The 22,196-nt window shown below is 38.5% G+C and overlaps 4 protein-coding genes across 4 annotated transcripts; all 4 read right to left on the reverse strand.

Moving 5' to 3' along the window:
- Positions 1-3,026: 3,026 nt before the first annotated feature.
- On the reverse strand, positions 3,027-4,868 carry LOC109817194 (cytosolic sulfotransferase 15). Its single transcript, XM_020382409.3, has one exon. It carries the CDS (start codon positions 4,600-4,602, stop codon positions 3,634-3,636), a length of 969 nt encoding a protein of 322 aa, XP_020237998.2. The 5' UTR covers positions 4,603-4,868; the 3' UTR covers positions 3,027-3,633.
- A 6,965-nt stretch (positions 4,869-11,833) lies between these two features.
- LOC145950509 (uncharacterized) lies at positions 11,834-12,613 on the reverse strand. The gene is made up of 2 exons (XM_083061599.1): positions 12,425-12,613; positions 11,834-12,277 (listed from the first exon to the last, which is right to left on the reverse strand). Exons 1-2 carry the CDS (start codon positions 12,611-12,613, stop codon positions 11,834-11,836), a joined length of 633 nt encoding a protein of 210 aa, XP_082917725.1.
- Positions 12,614-13,147: 534 nt separating this feature from the next.
- Positions 13,148-14,110, reverse strand: LOC145950510 (uncharacterized). Its single transcript, XM_083061600.1, has one exon. It carries the CDS (start codon positions 14,108-14,110, stop codon positions 13,148-13,150), a length of 963 nt encoding a protein of 320 aa, XP_082917726.1.
- Positions 14,111-20,242: 6,132 nt separating this feature from the next.
- On the reverse strand, positions 20,243-21,908 carry LOC145950863 (uncharacterized). Its single transcript, XM_083062698.1, has 2 exons — positions 20,694-21,908; positions 20,243-20,578 (listed from the first exon to the last, which is right to left on the reverse strand). Exons 1-2 carry the CDS (start codon positions 21,638-21,640, stop codon positions 20,557-20,559), a joined length of 969 nt encoding a protein of 322 aa, XP_082918824.1. The 5' UTR covers positions 21,641-21,908; the 3' UTR covers positions 20,243-20,556.
- Positions 21,909-22,196: the final 288 nt, after the last annotated feature.

Consider the following 22,196-nt stretch of genomic DNA (forward strand, 5'->3'; position numbering starts at 1 on the left):
GAACCCCTCCTCGGCATTGGCATACGCCGAACACCCCTTCGGCCTTGGAGTAGACCGAACACTCTATCGGTCTTGCACCTGGCCGAACACCCCCTTCGGCCCTAGGATAGGCTGAACACCCTTTCGGCCGTGCGCCTGGCCGAAGAACTGACAGAATGAGGTTTCGACAATAATTACTTGTTACACAATAATTACCGTCCTTAATCAGCAACGATTAAGGATAATCACGTATTACCCATCTCCCAAGAAGGAAGGCCCACCAGGCCCACGCATATCACTATAAATACACAGGTGATGTGACATAAATGAGGTACGTTACTATTCAACATAAAGGCATTTATTGCTCTATACCGAACACTTACTTGATCATTGGAGTGCCTTTGCAGGTACCCTCCCCACCCTTTAAAGACGGTGTTCGATCGGGACTGAAGACCTAGAAGATCAAGCAAGAAGAACGAAGAGAGGAGTGTTCCTACGCAGGAACATGATTAGTTGTTCATTTGCACTCTAAATTGAATATTTATAACTACCAATTCCTAAATAATTTCCAAGTCTAACCTTGTACCCACAATGCGAGAGCAAAATCAAATTTGTGAAAGATGAATGTTAAATTAATTAACTTAAATTTCTATTAATCCATAGTTTCCTTGTTTGGGTTGACGTGATTAAGTTTAAGTTTTAGCATGAAACTTGGCTGGATTTTTTTTATTCTTAAATACTCTTTTCCTAATTATTTTTTATATATAAATGAATAATTATGTATTTTCCTATTTTAGCTAAAGAAAAAACAGTGTCTCATTTTAATTTTAATTTTATAATATCAATTAAGCATTAAATATCAATTTTTATTATAATCTTTACTATTTATTATGGAGTAAGAAAATAAAAGAGAAGCATGAATGAGAGAATATATATAATTGACAAATTTTTCAATTAACTAGTTGTTATTTATTAATATCTAAATTATTGAAAAATATAATATCTAATAGGATTATGTGCATGTATATATACAACTAGGATCGTGTGGTAAGCAAAGCCATCAAGAATGGACTTACGCCTCCAAATTTTAGAATCCTTAATACCCCTATCATGTAAAAAGTTTCAAGTTTAAACGTCCATTGTCCTGGACTAATGTTATAAAAATCTAAGAGCTCAACTTCCAGTAGTCTCGAAACTAATAATTAATCATATTTGTAGTTAACTATTCATTTTAATACCATTTTTTAATTATTATTTTTTTGTGTTTTTTTTTTTTTTGCAATGTTAGTATTTTCAAAACTGTTTTAAATGGTGAGAAAAAAGATAATAGGTATCAATTCATTTTCTTTATATATTTTACAAATTTAATATTTTTTTATCTCAAATTTTGTTGATCTTTTCATTCTTTTTTTCCTTTCTATCATTTTTATATGGAGACTTAAAGAGAATTGCTATAGAGGATAATTGATCTCAAATTATTGCGGTGAATAGTATCAACGCCTAATTCTTATCGTTTCCGGGTTTTGTCAAATTTCATCCTTTTCTCTTATTTATTGCAATACTTTTGTTTTACTCGTTTATTTTATTTTATTATATTTCATTGAGTTGTAGTAGTATAAAATGTGAAGTAGAAAATATAAATCTAATTAAAAAAATTAAAGGAAAAGAGAAAAGTTGAAGAGTTAATTCAATCTCAATAGGATGCTCATGATAAATTTGTTACTACTGATAAGAGAGATATAAGAACAAGTTTATATTTAAAAAAAGTGAGAGGAAAATCACGAATAACAATTGCTCCTGTCGAAAGGAGTTTTCAAAAATTAAAATTACTTAAATCTTATGAACAATTTTACAAGATATATTAAATAAATTAGTCATCTTATTTGAGAGTAAAATTATACCATATGGTGGCTGACTAGGCCGAATACCTGAGTTCGTGACCGACTAGACCGAATACCCGAGTTCATGGCCGACTAGGCTGAATACCCGAGTTCGTGGCCAACTAGGCCGAATACCCGAGTTCGTGGACGACCAGGTCGAATACCCGAGCCCACCGACCACTCACAATCTGAACGGAACGTGTCGGTGTGCTCGGCCAAGTCACGGATTTACGCTAGGATAATTATGGAGAGGTTAATTTATGTAATGCACCGGATTAGCCCCCTAATTTCCCGGGGCTCAGTCCTTAATCGCAGCCCAATAAGAATCACTATAAATAGGACCCTAGCGAGGTACGTAACTAACTTTCAACTACCACATTTATTACGCCGAGCACTTACTTGAGCGTTGGAGTGTCTTTGCAGGCACACCCCCCTCACATCGGACTACCCGGATAGGAATGAGAAGACCGAGACCCAGGATCAGACTCGCTACAACAAGGATAAGTGAAGTGTGTATCCTAACACAGGAACAAAAATGCTAGAATTACTTGATTATAAAACATTGATAAATGATTTTGCTATTCAAAAAGTTAGAAAATTAATATAAAAATTAATAACTAATAAATTTGTCTAAAAATTTTGCTTTAATATACAAGCATTTGGCATGCATCACCGAAAAAACCCCAAACCACAACCATTTTATCATATCATCCTCCAAATCATTCAACAACATAAAAACATCAATGAATCATACAATCAATCAAACACAACAAAAATTAAAGAGAAAATAGAAAATGAAACGAATCTAGGACATGAACTAGATGACGATGGAGGACACAAGAATTGAGCAAAGGTTGAGGACGAAGAGCAGCTACTTGAATGAAGGTAGAGGAGCAGCGAAGACGGTTGAAGATGCAACAAAGGTATTATGTGGAGAAGTAGTGCCTGGTAGAGGAGCACACGATGGAGACGATCAACAATGAAGCATGAATATGAATTATGTGATTTTGGGTCTTAAAAACAACTTTTCTGTGACACGTGCGATTTCACCCATTATAGAATATTTTTTCTTCTTCTCAGGCTCACTAACACATTATAACAGGTGTCAAATCTACCTTATAAAAAGAATATTTTATGACGTGTAAGTTAACATGTCATAGAATATTTATATATATTTATAAATATATATCATTGTATCATTTTTTATGTCAAGTGTTACATATTACGTGAATAACACCCGACATAAAAAGTGCATAAAAGAATTCTCTTTTTACATTAACGAAAGATCTTGTAATATAATTGATAACATTACCGATCTTGTAGCCGTACCGGTATCACTTATTTGGTATATATCGATGGTTTAAAGGTGTCGTTGATTTGTTGCATATGTTGGATGCTATAAAGTTCCATTCTTGTTGTTGGCAGAGTGGTGTTTTAGTTATCAGTGGTGTTTTATTAATGTCGTTGGTTGTTTGAATATGAGTTGAAGTACATCTTTATCAACTTAATAAAAAAAATCTCCTTAGAATAAAAAGAGTAAATTCATTTAAATCCATAGATATTGAACAGAAAAAAAAAACCCTTTAATTACTTAAAACATTAATACACATTTTCCATACAACTGACATTGGATGGTAACAACAAAGGTAGCGACTTGTCTTTACAACTATTGATAACCTTTTATTTTGGAAAAGGAAAAATCACAAATAACACTTTTGTAACAAAATACAACTACATTTGCGTGGTTTTTGTGTAGCCACTTATCTTGGTAATTTTAAGAATGCATTTTAAATGATAGGCCTGATCCACTTAATTTTTCTTCAATGATTTTGGACAACTTTTGTATCATAGAAGGGGAAAAGTAGTTCACCCAATCTCCTATTTCAGCCTTTCGAAAAAAGAACTTATTATCGATCACTGTGTCTAATTTTTCATACATGTTCACTTCCAAAGCCTTCATCTTCTCAAAGCTGCATAGCTTCATTATGCTTTCAATCATTCCATCACTTTCTTCCTCCTTGGTGAAAGGACAACCCAAAAATTCTGCAATGCTTTTCACATGAAAATTGACATCTTCTTTAAGATCCTCATACTTTAAGAACAAAACTTTGTTTGGTCTAGCTATGCTCTCCTTCCAGTAACCTAACATATGGCTCCACCATGGACCAAATGAACTTATCCCATTACAATACATTTCAAAAGCTTCTTCTAGTGCTAAAAACCTAGGCCTTATTTTATTGAAGTAAGTCCATGCTGAAACAAAAGTGTCAAATGGGTTTCTACATATATATATTATCCTACAACTAGACTCAATGATTGACATGGGTAATGAAGTGAGTGGAGTGTGGGTACTAAAATGTCTTGGCTCAGTCATTTTTGATAGGTGTAGAATTGGGTCATGGACATCATCACAAAAGATCTTAAATTCAAGGGAACGCACAAGTTTATGAGGATTGGAAGTAAGCAATGGATGGTTCTCTATGGAGAAGTGTTGGCGGTTGACAATGGCAAAAGAAAGTGCTATCAACCAGGTAGTGCCTGTTTTTGGAAAGCTAGCAACAATAACATCACTGTCTTTTGCTTGAAAGTGTTTTTGAAAATTGATAAGACCTTGAATAGCACCACCTGGGCACCAAAATTCTTGAAATAGATAGAGATAGGAGTATGACAAACCCCTCTCTCTGTGAAGGTTGAAAGTTAGATTTTCTTCTTCGTTTGCATGTTGCACGCCCGTTAAAGCCATTTGAGTTGCTAGAATATGGATAGTAGTTTATTAGTAATTTGATGGGAATAGGTCATCAGCATGGGGTAGCTTTTATAGCATCAACCATTGGTTCAAATTCAAGAAAATAATTAAATTTGTAGCATTATTTATTTTTGACAAATGCCAATAATTAATAACATACATCGGTATTTTTTTATATATGTAAAAATTATAATAATAATAATAATAGAGGATGATTATAATAATACTGATGTAATTTTTACTAAATATTATACTATCGTTTAATAATTGTATATTAAATGTGAATTTTTTAAATCTAACTGTTATAGATTGAAAGTTCATATCACTTTATATGTGTAATCAAAGTATTTATATTTTAATATATTTTGAAATGAATATATTATATCAATTTTATTTTATAAGAATGAAATATCAAATTATCTTGAATTAATATAAAATTTTGTATATATAATCTAAAAATAAAAAAACTTTCAATCTAATAGTTAAATTTACAAAATTTACATTAAATATAAAGTTATTGAGCGATATAATACTTACTAAAAATTACACTAGTATTATTATAACTCTCCTCATAATAATAATAATAACTGAACTTAATATTTTATATATACTTTTATTACTAAACCAACTTTAGAGATTAATGATAGACATAAGTGATACAGAAATTTTGATTTTTTTTTATAATTAAGAAGAAAAAAAATTTGTAACGATTATAATTATTTAATAGTGAAATTTTATTTTTATACTTGTATTTGGATATTATAGAGCGTGTAAGTTCTTACGAATCGTTAAAGTTCTTGCACATTAAATTTGTGCTTAATGTGGTAAACAAAATCTCGATCACGATAGGCATGTCAGTTTAACATATGCCATTAGCCATTGGTATTGTGTTGAATTCAACTTCTATACAACAGCTATTATTTTGCTGACGAAGCTTTATCGCAGTTTAATGGGTGGGGAGCATAATAATTATATCAGGTATCAATGTACTGTATAAGTTGTTACGGACTCCTTTTAATATCCATTGGGTTGCACACGTGTTTTAGGGTTTAAACTTTTTCAGATTTTGTTTTGGTGATTGCTTTTTGGTCTGACAAGAATTTGTAACCAGGATTTTAGTCTTCGAAATGTACAGACAAATTTATTATAAGTAAATTTTATAATAAATTATATATAAATAAATATTATATTTAAATATATAAATTATATTTAAAATTAATATGTAAAAATATTTTTAGATATATAAATTATATTTTAAATTTATGATAAATAATTTGTATAATAATAGAAAGTTATTTTTATTTATTTATAATTTATTTTAAAATATTAGTATTTAATTTATAAATAATTATAATAAATAAAAATTGAATTAGATAAGAAGTTAAAAAAAGTTTTATAAATTTTTTTATTAAAAAAAAGATTTCCTAGAAATACTCTCTCACGCGAGATAAAAATTTATGTTTAATATATATAAGTTGATATTTGTGACCTATTTATATTTTCAAACTATTCCATTTTTTTAAATTTAAAATAATAAATAAAAAATAACACTCTATCTTATTACATAGATAGCAAGTTAAGATTTCTTAGACAAAATATGAAACGATTAGTTGAAATTCAGTGTCATACTCATTTCTCCATTTTATATCAATAAAGTTTCATTTCAATCAATAATAGTTTGTTTTGCTTATAAAATTTTTAACTTTTGTCATCATTGAATGTTATGTTTCTCGGTTTATTTAATGGAGTTTTTAAAGGAAGTTAATTTTGTCGAGAAATTTCAATTTACAACTAATGAAAGCTTACTAATAAATACCTATTTACTTTTCACTTGTACAAATATTTTTTCCAGATTTTTTTCTCTTGTGGTTCGGAAATAAATACTATTATGTGTTGTATAGTAAATATAATTTACAATTTGAGTTCAAACAAATGATTGATTCGATAAAGTCACTGTTGAAAGTTTAATAATTTAATTATAATCAAATCAATATTAATAAATAATAAAATAGTTAAGAAATACATGACAAATTAAAATGTAATATAAAAATACCCTTTTAGATTAAAAAAAAAAAGGAATTGTACCTGTCTGAGGATACACTCGTAATCTTCGAGTAGGTAGAGGCCGAACGAGAGCTCCAGGTGGATGCTTCAGAGGGGGGAGGTACCTGCAAAAGGTACTCCAACGCTCAAGTCAGGACAAGCACGATTTTCTAGAATAGTAAGATGAATAGTGACATACCTCGTTACGTGTGACCTATTTATAATACCTGACATGGGCCTGAGCATGGTGGGCCTTCTCTGACATTTACCAAATTAGGTAATATGATGTTAATCGGCGGGTTATGCCTTAATTGTGTCTTGTCCCTTGTTAATCATGATCGTCATTCTAATTATTCTGTCTCTGTTGACCTTCGGCCGAGCCGATACGGAACGGCCGAGACGTCGTCTTCGTCGTCTGGCCGAGCCGATAGGGGAAGGATACGGTTCTCGGTCCACGTGGCCGACAGGGTCCTTTCAGTACACAAGGCTGCGTCAATATCTGATAGGACATGTCGTGCCGGTCCACGTGGCCGACAGGGTCCTTCCGGTACACAAGCCCCCTAGCCTTAAGGAGTGTAACGACGTAAAGGGTAAGAATGACTTTGAAGTTGTGACGGTTGGGTTTGAGTGTGGAATTGTAACCGTTAAGTATTAATCATGGGGATGTGGGGGTTTATAACCGTTGAGTAATAAACGTGGGAACGTGAAAAGTTATAACCATTGAGCATTAAACGTGGGAACGTGAAGGGTTGTAACCGTTGGGTTTGTAACCGTTGGACATTAATGATGGGGGATTTGAAAAGTTGTGGCTTGTGAGTCGTTGGATCAAACTGATCCAACGGTTCGTAGGGGTGTGACGGTTGGTTAGCGGCTCCTAAGAGTGCTATAAATAGGGGTGGTGGGGACCCATTCGATGCGTTCACTTGTTCCTGTCTTCATCTGCTCCGAGCCGATACAAGTTGATATTGAGCATTAGCTACCAACCGAGATCGACTTCATTTCAAGGTACGTTTCTATGGCTGATTTAGAAAGGGATATGGATGATAGGGTTTCACAAACTGGCTCTTCTGGGAGTGGTAGGACTGGATCTGCCGACACGGGCTCGCAGCTTCAGCCCCATACAAGTCCCCGATTATAGATGGGTGCATGGGGAAGTGGGTAGCGTCTTTTCTCGTTATACCGACAAGAGTGCCATCACTCTGCTGTTCGATGTCGAGGACTTTGTCACCCTTCCGGAGAATGAGGTGCCGTCTGGTTTTTTCTTCGAGCCGTGCAGAAATGACGGATCGCCAGATTCTGACTTTGTCTTCTTGGGCCGAGAGAGGTCCAAATACAACTTCTTTTTCATGTATGACTACTTCTTTCGTGATTTGAGGGTGACTCTTCCTTTTGAGAAGTTTTTTATGGGTGTACTTTGGCTGCTTAATGTGGCGCCGACACAGCTTCATCCGAACACTTGGGCCGCTATGCAAGGATTTTGGCAATTGTGTATAGCTCTTTGCATCGAGCCGACGCCCCACTTGTTCTTGTACTATTACGCCTCTCGGCCGAAGAGGAAGGCGAAGTGTTATCTTTGTTCCGGACGGAGCATTGCTTGTTACATCCATTCACCACGTCCTACAAAGGGTTTAAAGTGGGGTTTTTTAAGGTGATGATCCGGCCCGAAAACGGCAACAAATATTTCTTCGATGCGGAGGGTAAGGCATTATTCCCTCTATATTGGACTCGGGCGCCCAGGAAGTACAATGTGGTGTCTAAGTCTAAAATGTCTCGAGAGGAGCAAGCAGACTTGAAAATATTATAGAAGTTACGTCGGCCCTTGCCGTGCCGGGAACTCGTTCGGCTAACGAAGTCGTCGCAGCCGTTTGATGATTTAATCGGTATAGCATCTGTCCTATATTTAAATTCATGTGTTGTCATTGATTTTGACTAATTTGTGTGTAGGTATCATGACGAGCTGCGGGAGTGATGACTTGGATATCCGCAATTTGATCTGGGGCCGAGCTCCGATGCCGACGCCGACTGGGCATGGGGGAAATCGGACTCCGGCACAAGAGACGTCTCGGCCCCAACCTCAGAAAGATAAGCAATCCCAAGACGCTCACAAGGCGAGGGTTGTTAAGAGGAAGGTCGATGAAGCAAGGGCCGAGGCCGAAGCGAGGAAGCAAAAGCAACAAAGGTTGCCGGTGTTGGTGGCTCCTCAGGGACTGGTGAGTCCCAACTTTTTGGCTTCCAACGTTAGTGCTCAGGAGCATCTGAGCAAAGACCTGACATCGGAATCGGGTGAGGCGATGCTGGGGCATATGAGTGCGGCCAACAAGTGGACCTTTTTCTGCGAGTTTCAAGCTCAATCCTTGGCTTTGGCTCAAAGCATCATGATGCAGCCGAGTGTTGAGGCTGAGAGTCTGCGCCGACAGCTTGCTGAGTTGAAAAAGTCCATGCAGGAAGCCTTGGCTGCTCTGTCCGAGGCGCAGTCGAACGAGAAGAAGTTCGAAGCCGAGATGGTCCGCCGTGGTCGTTAGAATGATGACCTGATGCTCCAAGTGCAATGGCTGGAAAATGCGTTGAAGGCTGAGGCCGAGAAATCAACGAAGCTGGCCAGCGAGTTGGACGCCGAGAAGAAATCCTACGGGGCGTATCGAGAGAGGGCTAGGCGCAAGGTTCTGTCTCAGCATGAAGCCGGCTTCGCACAGGCGACACGCCAAGCTCGGCATTTCGGAAGCCTTCCTTCGGACTTCTAGTTTGATATGGCCATGGATTTCTATCGGGGGAAATATGTCAATCTAACCGAAATCCCCCCGAATGAACAGCTGGACGCCGAAGCTCCTGTTCGCCACCAGGCCGGACCGAGTGGTGTAGAACAGGTGCATGATGAAGTGGCTGAGCAGGAGGCGCCGACCCAAGGGGAGCCCGAGGCCGAGTCGTAGGGTTATTTCTGTATTAGATTTGTATGTCCGGGCCGATAGAGCCCTTTAAGCTTCATGTAATTCTGGGCCAGTAGTGCCCGTTTTGTAATGCAACTTGTTTTTGTTCTCGTCAAATGTTGCGTACTCCAAATTTAACATTAATGTAATGAACCAAATCGGGGGGGGGAACTAAATAATTTAATTAAAGTCACGTCCTTGGTCGTGAGGACACTCGGAAGGGAGACAATAATTGAAAGGCGTCTCTTGGTCGAAGGAGATCTCGGGAGGGAAGACTCGAAAATTTAACGTAAGCCACATCCTTGGCCGAGAGAGATCTCGGGAGGGAAGACTTGAAATATAAAGCCACATCCTTGGCCGAGAGGGATCTCGGGAGGAAAGACTTGTAGATTTTAACGTAAGCCACATCCTTGGCCGAGAGAGATCTCGGGAGGGAAGACTTTTAGATTTTAACGTAAGTCACATCCTTGGCCGAGAGAGATCTCGGGAGGGAAGACTTGTAGATTTTAACGTAAGCCACGTCCTTGGCCGAGAGAGATCTTGGGAGGGAAGACTTGAAATATAAAGCCACATCTTGGACCGAGAGGGATCTCGGGAGGGAAGACTTAGAAAATTTTTGTGGAAATGTAAAATGAATCATAGGTATCTGAACTGTATTGTCATTAATGAATGGATGCCTCGTTAAAAACCTTGCCGGCCAAAAACCTCTTTTCACAATTTTTTAAGAGGAAAAAAGACCGGTTCAAGGAAAAGAGTGCATCGTAAGACATTTACATGCGTACATGAATCAAATTCTAACTATAATAGGTCTTCAAATGGGTAGAATTCCATGTCCGAGGAATGACCTTGCCGGACAATTCTTCTAACTTGTACGCGCCGTTATTGAGAGTGTGTCAGACTCTGAATGGGTCGTCCCAGTTTGCCGCCAACTTCCTTTCAGTCGGGTTGCGCCGTGCCGAGCCAGTTGACCTCCAAACAAGATCGCCTTCTTGGAAATTCCTTGGTTTTAACTTGGAGTTAAATCGCCGAGTCATTCGTTGTTTACACGCTTCGGCTACAATTTGGGATTTCTCTCGGACTTCATCTAAGACGTCCAGTTCGACTCGAATTGCACCATCGTTGGACTCCTCGTGAAAGTGCGTCCGTCAGAATGAAGGCTCGCCCACTTCGACTGGTATCATAGCATCTGTGTCGTATGCCAATCGGAATGGCGTCTCCTTTGTGCTTGATTGGGGCGTGCACCTGTATGCCCAGAGAACTTCGGGGAGCTCTTCAGCCCAGGCTGCTTTAACCGAGCCGAGCCATTTTTTTAGCTCGATTAGAATAACTTTGTTGGCGGCTTCGGCCTGACCGTTGGACTGTGGGTGTTCAACAGACGTGAATCGATGCCGGATGCCGAGGTTCTCAAGGAAGGTGTTGAACTTTTTATCTGTAAATTGAAGTCCATTGTCGGAGATGATTGCGTGTGGGATGTCGAATCGGGTGATGATGTTTTTCCATACGAATTTTTGAACATTAGCGGCCGTTATGGTGGTGAGCGGATCGACTTCAATCCACTTGGTAAAATAGTCAATAGCTACTACCAGGAATTTGCATTGGCCTTTGGCGAGTGGGAACGGGCCAAGAATGTCGATGCCCCACAGAGCAAACGGCCAAGGGGCACTGATCGAGTGTAACTGCTCGGCCGAGGCATGGACTAAGTTACCGTGTTGTTGGCATTGTTTGCACTTCTTCACATATTCTGCACAATCGGTCTTCAGGGTCGACCAATAGTAACCGGCCCTCAACACTTTAGCGACTAGTGTCCTTCCTCCTGAGTGAGATCCGCAGATTCCCTCATGGACTTCTCTCATGACGTAATTGGCTTGTTGTTGGTCGATACACTTCAACAAAGGTGTGGAAAAGCCTCGTCGATACAACTCTCTGGCTACCACGGAGTATCGGGTTGATTGGGTTCGGATTTTCTTGAGTTGGACCGGATCGACAGGCTCCGTGCCCTTAACAATGTAGTTTATGATGTCGGTCATCCATGAACTTGAGGGTTCTTCAACCGGCATGCACTCTTGTGGAATGCTTGACGTGGGTAGTTCCAAGTGGATGGTTGTTCGAAGCTGTCCTGGTTTTCGACTACTAGCCAAACGAGCTAGCTGGTCGGCTCTTTCGTTGTTACAACGCGGTGTGTGTCGGACTTGCACGTCATGAAATTGATCGCTCATCCCTTTGAATAGACAGTAATACTTCAACAAGTTCACTTCCTTGACTTAAAAGTTATCATTGACCTGTTCGGCCACTACCTTTGAGTCGGTCCAGCACACAATTTTTGTGGCTCCCATCTCGGCAGCCAACCTCATGCCGGCAAGCAAAGCCTCATACTCTACCTGGTTGTTTGACGTTTTGAAGCCGAAGCGTAGTGATTGCTCGAGGGTAATACCAGATGGGCTTTCCAGGATTATGCCGGCACCGCTTCCCTGCTGATTGGAAGATCCGTCAACATGCATGGTCCAAGTATTGTCTTCAAAGTTTCCGGGTGGAGATAGCTCATTAACGAATTTGGACAGATGTTGCGATTTGATGGAACCCCACGGTTCAAATCTAACATCGAACTCAGAAAGCTCTATCGACCAAGACATCATTCGGCCTGCGATCTTGGGTTTTCTGAATACCTTGGCTATCGGGCAATCAGTTCGGACCACCACCTTGTGAGACTGAAAGTATTGTCGAAGACGTCGCACCGTGTAAATCAGTGCTAGAGCTACCTTTTCCAAGAGTTGGTATCGGCGCTCGGCGTCTTGTAAGACACGACTGGCAAAATATATGGGTTGCTGACGGCCGTCCGTTTCTTAGATCATAACGACACTTATGGCGTCGTTGGAAACTTCCAAGTATACGATCAGGTCTAATCCAAGTATCGGCTTAGACAGAACTGGGGGTGTCCCGAGTTGCCTCTTGAAATGCTGGAATGCGGCTTCACACTCATCCTCCCACTTGAACCGGTCAGCCTTTTTTAACAGGTTGAGGATCGGTTTAGCTGTTTCGGCCATGCACGGGAGGAAACGAGACAAGGAGGTCAATCAGCCGGACAATCTTTGGACCTCTTTGATGTTCGTTGGGCTTCTCATATCTAAGATGGTGTGGCACTTGTCAGGATTTACCTCAATTCCTCGGCTAGAGAGCATAAAGCCCAGGAACTTTCCTTCGGATACGCCGAACACACACTTATCGGGATTGAGACGCGTTTTGTGTTCTCGTAATGCTTGGAATACTTCGGCCAAGTCGGCCGGTTGGTCAGCAAGGTTAGGTGATTTGACCACCATGTCGTCGACGTATACTTCCAAATTTTTCCCTATTTGTTTGTGGAAGATTCTATCCATGAGTCTCTGATAGGTAGCTCCAGCGTTCTTCAAGCCGAACGGCATAACCTGATAACAGTAGTTGTCCGACTCAGTGACGAATGCTATTTTTTTTTCGTCCTGGGGATGCATTCGGATCTGATTGTATCCGGAGTAGACATCAAGAAAAGTTAGGAACTGATGGTCGGCCGCGCCGTCAACCAATCCATCGATGTTCGGAAATGGTTAGGCGTCCTTGGGACACGCCTTGTTCAAATCAGTATAATCAATGCACATTCGCCACTTACCATTCGGCTTCCTAACCATGACGACGTTGGCTAGCCATGTTGTGTATTGAACCTCTCGGATGAAGCCCGCATCCATCAGTTTGGAAACCTCCTCTTCAATTGCTTTCTTCCTCTCTTCCCCCGCTTTTCTTTTTCGTTGGGCGATCGGCTTCGCCTCTCGGCAGAATGAGAGTTTGTGGCATAGGAAATTGGGGTCGATTCCTGACATATCGGCCGGCCGCCACGCAAAAAGGTCTTTGTTTTTCTTGATGACTTGTTCGATTTCTCGCCTTTCTATCTTGGACAAGTTGGATCCCAGGTAGGTCACATGTATGTCAGTTGGCCCAATGATAATTGGGTGTCGGTCTTCAATCGGCTCGACCCTCTCGTCTTGTTCCATTCGAGGATCGAAGTCTATAATTGTCGGGTCATGTTCTTGTGCTATCGTGTGCACGCGTTTTATTCCGCGCGGTTCGACTGTTTCAAGACGAGGTAACCGAAGGCTAGCAAAATAACACTCCCTAGCCGCTTTCTGATCGGCGTGGATTGTAATGATCCGGCCCGACTCATAGGGAAATTTCGTGGCTAAGTGTGGAGTTGACACGATTGCACCTAACTTGTTAAGGGAAGGCCTTCCGAGGAGGATGTTATATGACGTGTTGGCGTGCACAACCACGTACTTGACCGGGATGTCTCGGGCTTCGGCTCCATCGAAGTAAAAGCAAGTGGATAACTTGATGTAGCCCTTGGTTTGGACCCGTTCACCAGAGAATCCAACCAAGGGCTCGTTGTAGGGGGTCAACTCGGCCTCTGGTATGCCAAGTTGTTTAAAGGTATTCCAGTAGAGGATGTCGGCCGAGCTTCCCTGGTCGACCAACGTCTTCCGGACAATGCAGTTGTGGATCTCGACGCTGATGACCATGGGGTCGTCTTGATCAGGATCGATACCTTTAAAATCAGCCTCGGTGAATGTGATGGCTGGCAACCTTCGCTGAGTGCGATTAACTGAGTGTACAGCTCAGACAGCTCGCAGGTGTCTTTTTTGAGCTGAAGAGGTGGAGCCGTCGCCTACGAATCCACCGGCAATGGTGTTGATGATTCTTCGGGGTTGGGTGGCCGACTCGTCTTCCTTTCGGCCCCTCGACCGACTTTGTTCCCTGTAAGGATGCTTGTCGGATCTGTCTCGGTCAGGCTGTTCTCTACGATGCTGACGATCATCGTGTTGGGGAGAGCGAGGTCGATCGACGAAACGTTGAAGCTGCCCTTGTTTGATTAAGTCCTCGATTTTATCTTTCAAGGCCGCGCACTCCTCGGTTGAGTGGCCCCATTTTCGATGATACTTACAAGACTTGGTTGTGTCGGCGCGCGGAGGAGTTGAGGCTCGTTTCGGCACTGCCAAGACCTCCGATGCGAGTGCCTGATCTAAGACAGCCGATCGGCTAGTGTTTAGTGGGGTGTAATGAGAATACCTCGGTCCCCGAGCGGGTTTCTCTCGGGGAACAAGCTCTTTCTGTCGACTCCGATAGCTGTTCTCGACTGGCTTCTCGGTTTTGATGGCTATCTTCGCCCTAGCTTGATTGCGGAACTCGGCTAGTTCCTCCATCTGCATGTACTTATCAGCCCGCCGACGTAGGTCATCCATGTCAGTAGGTGGTTTCTTGCAGATACTGTTGGCAAACAGTCCCGACTTTAAGGCAGTGGTCAGATGATGGAGGGCGACAGTCGGGTTTAGGTCTCGGATCTCCAATGCCGCTTTGTTGAATCGGCTCATGAAGGTTCGAAGGGATTCCTTCTTTTCTTGTCTTATGCTTTACCAACGCGAGAGAGGTTAGCTGATGAGGTCGGCTGGTAGCAAACTGGATGGTGAACTGGGAAGCCAAAGTATTGAAGGAGTCGACTGAGTTGGCTGGGAGCCGTGTGAACCAGCTCAATGCCCGACCTTTCAACGAAGTTGGGAAGATTCGACATAAGGCAGCGTCGTCAGTGGTGCTGAGAGTGACCTGGGTGAGGAAAACATCGACGTGCTCGTCGGGGTCGGTGGTTCCGTCATATTTATCTAACGGAAGGGACTTCTAGTGGTCCAAGAGGGAAGATTGCATGATATTTGAGGTGAAAGGGTGACGGTGTGCTCCGGCTGGTGGAGCGTATACGGGTCGGCCGGTTACTTGGGCAGCCGAGGCATGGTTTCCTGGGGCGACTGTGGAGGTGTGAGGGAGAGAAGTGTGATGTCTGTGGGAGTGGAACGACCCCTAGGTGTGGGTCGGCTCGGAGGGTTTCCACATGGGATCCTGGTTTCGATTTTTCAAGGCGGCGTTCTCCTCCCTCAAGGCGGCCATCTCACAAGCGTCTTTCTCTCGTTGTTGCTTCATGGCAGCCATTTCCTCCTTCAGTTGCCGTACCATCTCGGCCATGTTGGTCTCGTCAACCGTCTCAACATTGTCCGCTTCGGATTGGTGTTCATTTTCGGATCGGTGGTCTTTAGTGTGTGTTCTCCTTGTCTTTGCCATGATGTCTCTCTTCAAAACAGTATTCGGTCCGTCTTCTTCAAAAGCTATCGGTTCGGCCCCACGGTGGGCGCCAAAATGTACCTGTCTGAGGATACACTCGTAATCTTCGGGTAGGTAGAGGGCCGAACGAGAGCTCCAGGTGGATGCTTCAGAGGGGGGAGGTACCTGCAAAGGGCACTCCGACGCTCAAGCTAGGACAAGCACGATTTTCTAGGATAGTAAGATGAATAGTGACATACCTCGTTACGTGTGACCTATTTATAATACCTGACATGGGCCTGAGCATGGTGGGCCTTCTCTGACATTTACCAAATTAGGTAATACGATGTTAATCGGCGGGTTATACTTTAATTGTGTCTTGTCCCTTGTTAATCATGATCGTCATTCTAATTATTCTGTCTCTGTTGACCTTCGGCCGAGCCGATACGAAACGGCCGAGATGTCGTCTTCGTCGTCTAGCCAAGCCGATAGGGGAAGGGTACGGTTCCCGGTCCATGTGGCCGGTCCACGTGGCCGACAGGGTCCTTCGGATACATAAGGCTGCGTCAATATCTGATAGGACATGACGTGCCGGTCCAAATGGCCGATCCACGTGGCCGATAGGGTCCTTCCGGTACAGGGATAATATAAGTTCGCGTTAGAATAAAAAATTATATATATGTACCTTAAGTTGACTTTAAATATTTTAAGGGAAAAATTAAAATGACATATTAAACATTTTTCACTAACTCGCTATAAACTGATTTTATTTAGCTGATTTTTTTTGTTAGTTTTTTACTGATTTTTTAAATAATTATTTTTTATTTTTTTAAATAACCATATTAGTGCAAAGTAATCATTCATTTAACCCCAATCGTGTGGTTCAACGGTAGTGGTTGATTCACGCTTAAGTAAGTTCAAGAGTTCGAATCCTACTTTATATATGCAGTGTTGTAAGATAAATTAAATAAAGCACAAGAAAAATAAAATATTTAGATTTATCAATAAAATCAATATCAACAACCGTTCGAGTGCAGCGAAAGATTCCCGAACCAACAAACACCGCTCCAAAATTATAATTTTGTAATAGAAATAATATTGAGGAAGTGAATACTGAGGGAGAGTACGTGCACCATTCTTTTGCAAGCTTTTCGGTAAAAGCAAAAGTGTACGTTGTGCACTTTGCTAACCAATTAGAAATTGGTGGCTTGGTCAAAGTAAAGAAAGCCATAACAGTTTTTGTTTTTTTTTTTTTGCAACTTACAAATATTAAATAAAATTAAAGATTAATTAAATTAAATATTTAACTTAAATTTTAAATTATAAGATAATTTTTCAATAATCCCCCACTAATTTAAAATTTAAATATAAAAAAATGATATATATATATATATATATATAAACTTAAATATTTTAATGGAGCATAATATATTATGTTTTCAGTATAAGGAACCTTCTGGGTTTGAGTTTTATTCCTAGTGCATATGAACTTCTATCTGAAAGAATATAGAGACATAATTGTCTTGATCCATATCCCTTTGACCAAATTTTAGAACATAACACGTATAATAAAAGTGTTCATTTTAGTTCTAATCAGTGTAGCGCATTACGGCCTTGCGCATGTATCTTGTTTCGTGAGTGTCATTTAGAGATTGTCCATATCTCACAGTAGCGGCCCCACCACCACACTCACTAGGTGAACCCTTCCAAGGGTGGTCTGTGACACCCCACCCCTACAACAATTGTCATTGGGTCCATTAAGAGGTATTTTTAATTTTAACACAATAAATATAAATATTTGAATACCTCAACCTTATTACTATCACAGTTTACTTTAGAGTACACCTCGCCATAGGAATGGAACATGCAATAATTTTGCAATTTACAATGATGTACTTAGTTAACAAACAATTTTGTTATTACCCATTGAACTCCATTTATGGGATCGCCATTTATGTGGAGACGGTGTCCATTGTTGTAACTAGTTGATGGACTTTAGTCCCATTCCCCTCGACTATTCAAGTACTTTTTGACGCGTCAACCCTTTTGTGAGTGGATCCGCAAGATTATTTTCAGACTGGATAAAATCAACAGAAATAACACCATGAGTTATCAAATTTCTAATAGATTTGTGTCTTATTCTCAAGTGCCTTCTTTTTTCATTAATATTTTTGCTAGTAACTTTAGCAATGGCAACTTGACTATCACAATGCATTGAGATTGGAGGTATAAGTTTATTTAATAATGGCAAGTCATATAATAAATTTTTAAGAAATTCAGCCTCACTACTAGAGGTATCTAAGGCAATTATTTCAGCTTCCATAGTAGAACGAGAAATAATAGTTTGTTTTGCATATTTCCAAGCTACTGCACCTCCAGATAAAGTAAAGAGATAACCACTAGTAGATTTAGTTTCATCAGAGTCAAAAATCCAATTTGCATCACAAAAACCTTCAATTACAACAGGATAACATGCATAGTAAATGTCATAATTAATAGTTCCTTTAAGATATCTAAATAATCTTTCTAGAGCAAGCCAATGTGAATGATCAGGATTATGAGTATATCTTCCTAGCCTACCAACAGCATATGCAATGTTCGGTCTTGAGAAATTAGACAAATGCAACAAGGAACCAATAATTTGAGAATATTTAAGAGGAAAGACACTTCCACCGATATTTTTCTTCAATTTAATACTAGGATCAAATGGGGTAGAAACTGGTTTCACATCAAAATAATTAAAAAAATTTAATATTTTTTCAATATAATGTGATTGTGTCAAAACAATACCATTTTGATTCTTAATCAACTTAATACCTAAAATAACATCAACAAGACCAAGATCCTTCATTTCAAAATTACTAGACAAGAAAGACTTCACATCATTTATAACATGTAGATTACTACCAAAGATTAAAATATCATCCACATAGAGACATAAAATAACACATGAATTATCATCAAATTGTTTCACATAAACACATTTATCACTATTATTAAACTGAAATTCATATGAAGAAACAACTTGATCAAATTTATCATGCCATTGTTTGGGAGCTTATTTTAAACCATACAAGGATTTAACAAGCTTGCAAACTTTATTTTCCATTTCAGGTTTTATAAAACCTTCAGGTTGATTCATGTAAATTTCTTCTTCCAAGTCACCATTTAAGAATGCATTTTTTACATCCATTTGATGAATTTCCAAATTAAAAACACATGCAAGTGCAATTAAAACTCTAATAGTAGTAACTTTAGAAACAGGAAAGTATGTATCAAAGAAATCGACACCTTCTACTTGTTTATAACCAATAACAACAAGTCTTGCCTTAAACTTATCTATAGAGCCATCTATTCTTAATTTTTTCCGAAAAACCCATTTACAACCTATACTCTTGCAACTAGGAGGAATGTCAGTCAAAAACAAAGTTTTATTGATTTTAAGAGAATCTATTTCATCATTAATAGCTTCTTTCTAAAAAGGTGGATCAACAGATCTTATAGCTTCACTATAAGTTTTAGGATCATTTTCAAGTAAAAAATAATAAAATTCAGGACCAAAATCTTTAGCTTTTCTAATTCTTTTACTAATTCTAGGTTCAAAATCCTTGTTAACAGTACTACTAGAAGGTAAAACAAAGCTAGAAGTATCATAAATAGGTTTAGACAATTTATTCTTCAAAGGAAAAATATTTTCAAACAAAACAGCATCTCTAGATTCCATAATTATATAATTAGAAATTTCAGAAACTTCAGAATTAATAACTAAAAATCTATAAGTAGTACTATGTAAAGAGTATCCTAAAAAAACACAATCAACCGTCTTGGGACCAATTTTTCTTTTCTTATTAATAGGAATATTCACCTTTGCAAGACACCCCCATACTTTGAGATATTTCAAATTTGGTTTTCTATTTTTCCAAAGTTCATAAGGGGTTTTATCTGAATTTTTATAAGGAATTCTATTCAAAATGTGACATCCAGTAAACAAAGCTTCTCCCCACAAATTATCAGGAAAACCAGAACTTATAAGCATATCGTTTATCATGTCTAATAAAGTACAATTTTTTATTTCAGCAATTCCATTAGATTGAGGAGCATAGGGAGGAGTGACTTCATGAATAATGCCATCTGTTTCAAAAAATTCACCCATTTCATTAGAAGAATATTCTCCACTTCTGTCAGAGCAAAGAACTTTAATACTCTTTTCTAATTGATTTTCAACTTCTGCTTTATAAACCTTGAATTTTTCAAATACCTCACTTTTATGAATTATCAAGTACACATAGCAATATTTTGAGAAGTCATCAATGAAGGTAATAAAGTATTTCTTTCCACCACGAGTAATAACACCATTACTATCACATATATCACTATGAATGAGTTCAAGCACACAAGTTTCCTTTTGGACAGAATTTTGAAAAGATTTTCTAGGTTGTTTGGCTTGAACACAAACTTCACATTTTTGTTTCAATTCATTAAAAGATTTAGGAATTAGATCAAGTGTCATCATTCTTTTAATAGAATTCAAGTTAACATGTCCAAGTCTACCATGTCAAATGTCACAACATCCAACATTTGAAATAGAAGATGAAGAAATGCTAGAATTTTTATTAATAAAGGAAGACATGATATTAAGTTTAAATAAACCATCACAAATATATCCTTTCCCAACAAAAGAACCATGTCGAGAAATTACAAATCTATTGGATTCAAAAACAACTTTAAAACCTTGTTGAACTAACAAAGCAGGACTAATCAATTTTTTTTCTAATTTCAGTAACATGAAAGACTTCATCTAAAACAAGACAATTTCTGAAAGATAATTCTAATTCTACTTGGCCTAGACCAATGACGCGTGCTAGGCTCCCATTCCCCATGCTTACAGTACGTGTGCCACATTCCTGATATGAAGAAAATAATTTTTTATCAGCACACACATGAACATTAGCTCCAGAGTCAACCCACCAATCATTTGAGTTATAAATAAAATTTAACTCTAGGCTAGTGACATGGTACCTGTTAGATGGGAAATCCGAGCTAGCATTAGCGGTAATAACATTAGCTTGAGGCTGAGACGATGATTTGGGATCATATGTAATGTCTTTTGGTTGACGACGATGATGAAAACAATCTTTAGCAAAATGATTGTTTCTTCCACAAACAAAGCAGAATGACTCATTTCCTTGAATTTTACTCTTTGGTTTGTAGTTGTTATTAAAAGCTTTATTTTTATTTTTGGAGAAATGAGAGCTTTGACCAAATTTATTATTATTGGAAAAACCAAATTTTTTGAAAAATTTTTGTTTAGGCTTATTAGCATTTTCCACTAAATGAGCCTTAGCTTGAAAAGGGGTTTTATTAGAATCCTTTTGTGAAATACGATGTTTATCTTCAATTCGCAAGGTAACCAATAAATCAAATAAAGTGAAATGATCGGGTTTATGCTTAAGGCTTCTTGCAAATTCAGACCAAGAAGGAGACAATTTAGAAATTAACAAACTAATAAGCATTATGTCAGGAAAAGTAATTTCTTTCATTTTCATATCATAAATAATATTTTCAAATTCATGAACTTGGTCAGAGAAATGTTTTCCATCTTCCATTTGAAAATAAATCATTCTTTCACAAGAGTATTTTCTTAAACCCTTTTCAGCAGAACCATACTTTAGTTCAAGAGCATCCCATAACTCCAAAACAATTTTTGTATGACAAAATATTTTATAAATATTATCAGATAGAGCACTCAAAATATGACCATGATACAAAATATCTTTATCACTAGAAGAACTAGCTTCAACCAAGGCACAATCAGGACAATTTTTAGATTTTTCATTTAAAATAATAGAAAGTAAACTCAACTCTGTAAGCCAAAATTTCATCTGTTGTTGCCAACATAAAAAAATTTCACCATTAAATTTTTCTGGCTTACTACTCAAAGACTTTAAAATATCCATTGCAGACATGTTGATATTGAACAAGAAAATAAATTTTCTCTCTCTAAGATTGTTGTAAGATAAATTAAATAAAGCACAAGAAAAAAATATATTTAGATTTATCAATAAAACCAATATCAACAACACAATGAATACTATAAAATTAAAAGCAAAACAATCAGTAACAACTAATTAAACACAAAGAGCAACTTAGAATATTAAATAATAGGTTTAGAGTAGCCTGAGTTGAAGCACGTAAAACGCTATCCTTAGAGAGAAAACGCTCCTGCTGCATGCACTAGTAATTTAGAGTCTTATAGTGAGCTCTTCTCCCAAGATATGTCAACCCCGTTAGACCGTTTGAGTGCAGCGAAAGATCTCCGAATCAAAGAACACCACTCAAAAATTATAATTTTGTAGTAGAAATAATATTGAGAGAGATAAAATGAACTTGCTGTGTATTTTCGTATCTATTTTTCTCACCTAGTGATGAATATATATAGGCACTATTAGATACCTTTTTTCAACAACAAGAGTACGTGCACCATTCTTTTGCATGCTTTTCGGTAACAACAAAAGTGTACGT

The sequence above is a fragment of the Cajanus cajan genome, chromosome 8, assembly GCF_000230855.2.
Source record: "Cajanus cajan strain Asha chromosome 8, NIPB_CcT2T_4, whole genome shotgun sequence".
NCBI classification, from domain to species: Eukaryota; Viridiplantae; Streptophyta; class Magnoliopsida; order Fabales; family Fabaceae; genus Cajanus; species Cajanus cajan.

Bases quoted from the DNA above. Each gene is read 5' to 3' on its own strand.
- LOC109817194 (XM_020382409.3), bottom strand. From the start codon at position 4,602: ATGGCTTTAACGGGCGTGCAACATGCAAACGAAGAAGAAAATCTAACT.
- LOC145950509 (XM_083061599.1), bottom strand. From the start codon at position 12,613: ATGGCCGAAACAGCTAAACCGATCCTCAACCTGTTAAAAAAGGCTGAC. The intron at 12,278-12,424 runs GTTATGATCTAA...CAATACTTTCAG, and splicing joins CCAACGACGCCATAAGTGTC to TCTCACAAGGTGGTGGTCCG.
- LOC145950510 (XM_083061600.1), bottom strand. From the start codon at position 14,110: ATGGTCATCAGCGTCGAGATCCACAACTGCATTGTCCGGAAGACGTTG.
- LOC145950863 (XM_083062698.1), bottom strand. From the start codon at position 21,640: ATGTCTGCAATGGATATTTTAAAGTCTTTGAGTAGTAAGCCAGAAAAA. The intron at 20,579-20,693 runs GTACCATGTCAC...TCTTCATATCAG, and splicing joins TCGGATTTCCCATCTAACAG to GAATGTGGCACACGTACTGT.